Source organism: Meles meles, chromosome 2 (genome assembly GCF_922984935.1).
Source record: "Meles meles chromosome 2, mMelMel3.1 paternal haplotype, whole genome shotgun sequence".
Taxonomy (NCBI): Eukaryota; Metazoa; Chordata; class Mammalia; order Carnivora; family Mustelidae; genus Meles; species Meles meles.
The window spans coordinates 120,888,996-120,895,823 of record NC_060067.1 but is presented as its reverse complement, the minus strand read 5'-3'; the positions used below and the strand labels follow the sequence as shown (position 1 = coordinate 120,895,823).

Below are 6,828 nucleotides of genomic sequence, written 5' to 3'. Positions count from 1 at the left end.
GATATATATTATTCTCTGTATAATGAGGGAAGAGTGTTTACAGAGAAGTCTGAGGAAGCCAGGATTCTATACCAAGAACAGGAAAAACTGATTAACCCTGATGGTCACATAATAATCAGGTAAAAAGAGTGTGTTGTGTTACAAGATGACGCATTAATCAAATATCATTTTTAAAAAGTTTCTTAGAAATATAATGCTATGTCCCTAGACTGACATGGAGCCAATATGGCAGGGCTCCCACTAACACTGACTGATATTCCAACATGAGCAGTCACAACAAGTTTACGCCAGTGATCCTCAGGCTCACTTAATTCCTAGGAATACTAACTAGTGTTGACTTTTATAAAAGGGGGGTTAATTGCAATGTGATCTCCTGAAATGGATCCTGGAATAAAGCATGTTAGTGTGAAAGTGGTGAAGTCTGAAAAAAGAGCGTGGTTTAAGTAGTAACAATGTATAATGTTAATTTCTTTCTTCTGACTTGTGCCGCGGTCTACAAATGTTAACATTAAGGAAAGCTGGGCAAAGGGCCCATAGGAACTCTTCCATATTATCTTTGCAACTTTTCTCTAAATCTAAAATCATTCCAAAATTAACACTTCCCTAAAAGGGGGCAGGAGGGACTTAAATAAGGATGTAACTGTGCACACAGGGCCATGAAACTCAGCCGTCACGACGTGTGATAACAGCAACAGAGAGGAGTATGCCGGCGTCATTTCAGAAACAGCCCAGAGAGAAGGAAGTGGTGATGGGGACGGTGTGCAAGGGGGGCTCCCGTGGGCCCATCGTGTTCTGTTTCTGCCCCTAGGTTCTGTAGTTGCACCGGCGTGTTCCTTTTACGATAATTCACTGGACTCGACCTTTCTCTTCGTTACCCTGCAATTTAAAAAGTGAAGAAATACTTCCCCGGTACCGATAAAGGTTAGAATGAAGGGAGAATCTGTGACTAGGAGATGTCTATGTCAGAATGCAGACATCTGTATGGGGGCGGTTGTGACAGTTAGGGTATTCTAAATTCAAGTTTTCGGAGCCAGGAAGGATCTTGGTGGCTCCCGGGTCCTGGCGCGGACCATTCTCTCTGAAGCAGCCCCAGAAGCGCTGACGCAGCCGGCACACAGGGTGCAGCTGTGACACGCACACAGGTCACAGACCCCTGACCTGCCCCGGCACGGCTGCGAACCGCAGGCCCTCCACACCTGGTCCAGAGGCCAGCAGAGCCCCCTGTTGTGTTCTGATTCCACAACAGAGCCATCGCAGTAAGTTCTCATAACCTTCAAAGGCCCAGCAAAGCTGTTTCTCTCATAACAGCTGTTTTTACTCCATGAATCACACTGGGTTTTCCCAACATAGTTTAGACTTCGTACTTCCACCGCTGTATCTCTGTTTGTTGTTACTGTTTACTAAACAGCAGATCCTAGATTTGAACAGTGGTGGAACTGGAGGACAACGAACCTCTACTTGCTTTAAAGATGAGGAAACTGGTGTCACAGATGTTTGGAACCCATCACTAGTTCCTAGAATTCAGTTCTTTTTTAGGTTGCCAAATTAACCTAGATGCTTCCCCCGTGGTTACTGTGTGATTAGATGAACTGATACGCAGTTCCTCACAGCACTAGTATATGACCTGGGTTCTTTCGTGTATAACTCAGTTCATTGCGGTGTCTGTGGTTGTCTGTGCTGAAAATAATTCTTGCTGAACGGTACAATGCCAAAGGAAAAGACAACAAACACTTCTGAAAACTTAAAAGGTCAAGATGCTCCCTTTTTAATGTGTGGATCAGTCATGTAAATTAAAGGGGAATTTAGGAATATTTTTTAAGAAATAACAATTTTAGGTAGGCAATTGTAAGGAAGATAACAATCATACATGCCAAGGCTACATGATTCTTCCACAGGCCCCATGGGGAGATATCGATGCCCTGGTTGAGCAAAAATTCTTCGCCAGTACATCTGAAATTCAACAGAAAAAGAATATGACTTCATTCTTAGCATCTGTCAAATTTTACTCAATTTAATTCACTCCTCCCAGGGCGCCTATGTGGCTCAGTGGGTTAAGCCTCTGCCTTTGGCTCAGGTCATGATCTCAGGGTCCTGAGATCAAGCCCCACGTTGGGCTCTCTGCTCAGTGGGGAGCCTGCTTCCCCCTCTCTCTGCCTGCCTCTCTGACTACTTGTGATCTCTCTCTCTCTGTCAAATAAATAAATAAAATCTTTAACATAAATTAATTAATTAATTCACTCCTCCCATTGGTTACCAAGGCTCAAATAACTATGCCTTTATATATAGTAGGTAACAGACAATGAGTGCTTACAAATCCGCTAGATACTATGCTGAGCAACCCACATATAACAGTTTAGTTAATCCCTATAACAACCCAGTGGGGGTTCAGATATACACGTAAAAGATGAAGAGGCTAAGGTTTAAGGAACTTAGGTCCAAAGCCACAGACTCACACTGGGAACCAAGTTGCTAATCTCTGCAAATTCATTCGTTTCAGATCTATGATGCTGCTCTCTTTAAAGGACAGAAACATTTATCAAGTAATTTGCCCTCACTCCTGTTGGGGAAAACCTCAGTTTTAACAGATGGCATCGACAGAAACAGATGACATTATTACCAAGACGGTCAAAGCTCTTTCTAGAACTCAACACCTACTAATCAGACATGCAAAGGAACATAGGCTAAGAATTTTGCAACTGGGAAGAGAGGTGAGCAAGGGCTTCCTGGCACCATTGCAGTTCCATCCGCTCTTGCAGCAGGACTGGAATGAGCCCAGCAGATGCCTGGCTGCAAGCCGTCACCAGCAGGCCCCTTAATCAGGGGAAAGCCTCAGTGGCAGCTGAAGCAGAACAGGGTGGGGTAGCCCTGGCACCGTTTAGAAAAGCACCTGGCACTAAAAACACCTGGTACAGCCTTAATTATTCCGTTATCCCATTTTTGTGCAACTCCTGAAATCTGGCAGTTCCAAAAAAAAATGTTATGCCCAGACAAAAGACAGGGAGTGGGCAGGATAAAGAAAGCTTCTCTTTGCAGAGGTTTTCTAGAAATACTTCAAACTAGCAATGTGTCCTGTTACTAAGAATTATTTCATGAAGGTCCATGAGATTCTGGATACCAGCATTTTCTTTTCTTTCATTAGTTAATGTATCAAAATCAAACCGTTAACAACAATCATGGATAAGGAAAGTGTTACTCAGTTTTTTTTTTTTTTTAAAGATTTTATTTACTTATTTGACAGAGAGAGATCACAAGTAGGCAGAGAGGCAGGCAGAGAGAGTGAGAGGGAAGCAGGCTCCCTGCCGAGCAGAGACCCCGATGCGGGACTCGATCCCAGGACCCTGAGATCATGACCTGAGCCGAAGGCAGCGGCTTAAACCACTGAGCCACCCAGGCGCCCCTGTTACTCAGTTTTTAAAACATCCTCTTGATTTTCTGGAAATCTGCATTTCTGTTTTATTGACACTATGCAGTAGATATGACTTCTTTCTCATGACTGAAATGTGTTTCCTTCTTTAGAGGGCACATGCTTTAATAAGGGTATTCCAAGTCAGTTTAAAAGAAAAAAAAATAGCTGTGCAGACTTTGATTTCATAATGTCTCCTATTTAAGTGCAGGAGGAAGGGGCAGGTGCCTCGAGTGTTGCCAGGGAAATGTTGTGCTCCTGGCCTCAGGTTGGGCTTCCAAGAAGCTCTAAGTTCATGAATCTGTATACTTCCCATAATCCACAAATTCCGATATCCTAAGGCTTTGCAAAAATATCAAAGCAGCTCATTTCAAACTCAGGTGTTTGAAAATAAAAGCTAAAACCCACAATTCAAAATAGCATTTTAAAAAGGCCCCAAATGAACAACATATCAGAAACATTTCCCCAGGGGCGCCTGGGTGGCTCAGTGGGTTAAGCCGCTGCCTTCGGCTCAGGTCATGATCTCAGGGTCCTGGGATCGAGCCCCACATCGGGCTCTCTGCTCAGCAGGAAGCCTGCTTCCTCCTCTCTCTCTCTGCCTGCCTCTGCCTACTTGTGATCTCTCTCTGTGTGTCAAATAAATAAATAAAATCTTTCAAAAAAAAAAAAAAAAAGAAACATTTCCCCAACTTAACTATAAGTGGGACTGCAGGAGAACATCAAGGAGACGTGCACTGGTCTGCAGTAGAAGGACCCTCAGCAGCCACATGGTCCAGTGGCCTTTCTACGTGACACCCCAGAGTAAGCAAGTCCATTCTGACACTGGGTACAAACTTACATGGCATAGCTACAGGTGTCATTCCCCGTTATGTTGACTCCTGGGCAGAAGTTCTGTCCCAAAAATTCATTATGCTGCAAAGCCTATAACACAGGGGCGATGAGACAAGGTAAATGGTTTTAAATTTCAAAAAGTCTCCAGAGAACGATCACGTCCTCCTAGTTCAATCTTTACTGCTATTCCTAAAAACAAACCAAGCTTCACATTCATGGTCTTGGTCACATCAGAGCAGTCAAAATTCTTTTCCTTGGCAACTAACCAGGTGGCCTACGTTGGGATTTTGGCTTCTAAAACAAAGGCTGTAAAAAGTATTTGGCAAAGAGGGGAGACCTGTTGCTATCCTACCCATAGCTCCTTCCTCCTCCTAATTTTATAATCCCACAAACAGTGGGATTAAAATCATAAAACGGTAGTCAATGACTGTTGTTAATTTACAGCATCTATTTAAGAACCCTTTATATTGTTCCTGTTTATTTTCATCAAAACCAGTGCTAATTCTTGGGAGTTAGAAACCCAATCGTACTATATTAAGACACAGTTTTCTGTGGACTTGATGAGCTTTTTCTATAGCCAATAGAGTAGCTGTATTATGTGCTCTTTTTCTCCTAATTTCAATATAAAATATATATTCTAGCCCCCCCTTCTCTAGTTTCGTATGGAACTGAAATGCAAGAACAGTTTTTCATATCCATTAGTCGATCTTTCTCCTTTCTGTGGAGTTCTCTTTCCACTCCTCAGCTCCCTCAGATAGCAGGGTGACTGGGGAGACCTCAGGGGATAATCGAGGTGAAACTCTTCTTCATTGCTCGGAAATGAAGCAAAGTCTCCCAGGAAACCCCTGGGAGACTTTCACAGTTCATGGCTGGGGCGATGACATTCGCAGGCTTTATCCTGGTCATTCCTAGCTTGGGAACAATGAAGCAGTCACAGGGACAGATGAGGAAAACTTACCGTATAGCCATATCGAGGAATGCTGAAGTACTGAAGCCAGGAGAGCCAAGATGCAACGGTTCTGAGATTTACCAACAGCCCTGAAAATATCTACGAAAAGCAAACGCCAAGAATCAGACCTGGTGAAGGGATTTAATGGCGAATTACAGAGAATAATTTCTGAGTCCCCTACAACCTTCACAAACATTTCTTCTAAGACTTCCCTTTGCTTACGTATGCCCCGCTAGAGCTGAGGTTGTTCGTGGTTCTAAAGGAACGACAACGTATCTCTAATACCCACGTCATCTAATTGGAAGACCCTTCATTGTCAAGGCTTTTACTTTCGGTGACAGCCCACGATGAAAGATCAATAAAGTATTGACTGTCCCTGCGATACCAGCACTCTATGCTCACACCAAGAAACTTACCAGAGCAGATCCTGAACATCTCCTGCCCCTCTCTACTTCCCTAACACAGTAAGATCTGTTATTTACAAGGGCTTGCATTCTATCTCCGTGTGACTATAGAAATAATCTGGCATTCAGGATGCATGCTTAAAATAACCCAAAGCCTGGAACTGATACACAGAATAACACAGTGAAGTACAGCCTAACATATGGTGAATACCTTCACTTAAAGCTACCAAAAAGCCATCTTACGGTGAAGGGTCGAGGTCAGCAACAGATGGCTACGTGAGAAGCGGTTTCTATTTAACTTCTAACTGGCAATAGGTATGCTGGGATAGACCTAACAATGACAATGTTGGAGTGACTACGTATTCTTGAACTTGACTTAACCAGGTGCTTAATAGAGGACACACTGCATCTCTGAGGAAAATGTGGAGTTATGACTGGTTTTAAAGGATCTATATACAAACTTCTAAGTAACGATAAGGTGAAGCATCTAATACATTACGCAGAACATTTTTATAAATTGATGACACATTATTTATTGGATAACATGATAGAAAACATACGCAAGGTTTATCAGTTTCTCAATAATGGTTAGATGGGTAGATGTCAAACTCAGAAATGGAAGACTTAAACTTTGGCAAAAATTTGTGCTAATTATGCTCTTTTTAAAGACATCTTCTCCTACGCTAGCAGAAAAAAACACATGTATTAAGTAAACAGGCCAACGTTCCTGTTCACTTGACGTTAAGGGGCAAGGTGGTAACTAGCTGATTCGCTTACTGATTTGTCTATGTACAGGGAAAATTAAGGGACATGTGAGGTTAGGGTTCAGTAACCATTTAAAAAAAGGTAGGCAGAAATATACTGGTATAAGAGAATGTCAGGAACCCAGAAGGGAGGAGACAGTACTGTGTGGACTTTGGAACTTTTCAGTATTTTTAAAACACCCCTTTTCAAAATACAGGAGGGACCCAAGATAGACTACCCACACTGCAAACTGTTCTACTTCTCCTGGAGCTTAGCTACTCCCTTGGAGAGGAGTATATTCAGCCAAACCATTAAGTCTCTAACACGAGCACAGAAGTTGGGCAATTAACCTGACTTTTTTATGAGGGAATCCTACAATCAAAATTTTTCTGGGTTTTGTGGAGTTTTTTTTTTTTTTTAGAAGTTTCTGTTTAATTCCAATGAGTTAACATACAGTGTATTATCAGTTTCAGGTGCCCAAATCAGGGATTCAACAC

The 6,828-nt window shown here is 42.5% G+C and overlaps 1 protein-coding gene across 3 annotated transcripts in view; it reads right to left on the bottom strand.

The window, feature by feature from the left end:
* Positions 1-1,736: 1,736 nt before the first annotated feature.
* The window catches only part of ABCG2 (ATP binding cassette subfamily G member 2 (Junior blood group)), a 166,817-nt gene continuing 161,725 nt past the window's right edge, over positions 1,737-6,828 (bottom strand). For all 3 annotated transcript variants that reach the window (XM_045987993.1, XM_045987984.1, XM_045987972.1), the window contains exons 14-16: positions 5,193-5,282; positions 4,242-4,324; positions 1,737-1,950 (exon numbers count right to left, since the gene is read on the bottom strand). In XM_045987993.1, the coding sequence (XP_045843949.1) occupies positions 1,803-1,950; positions 4,242-4,324; positions 5,193-5,282 (321 nt within the window). In that variant the 3' untranslated portion in view covers positions 1,737-1,802. The remainder of the gene's footprint in view (positions 1,951-4,241; positions 4,325-5,192; positions 5,283-6,828) is intronic.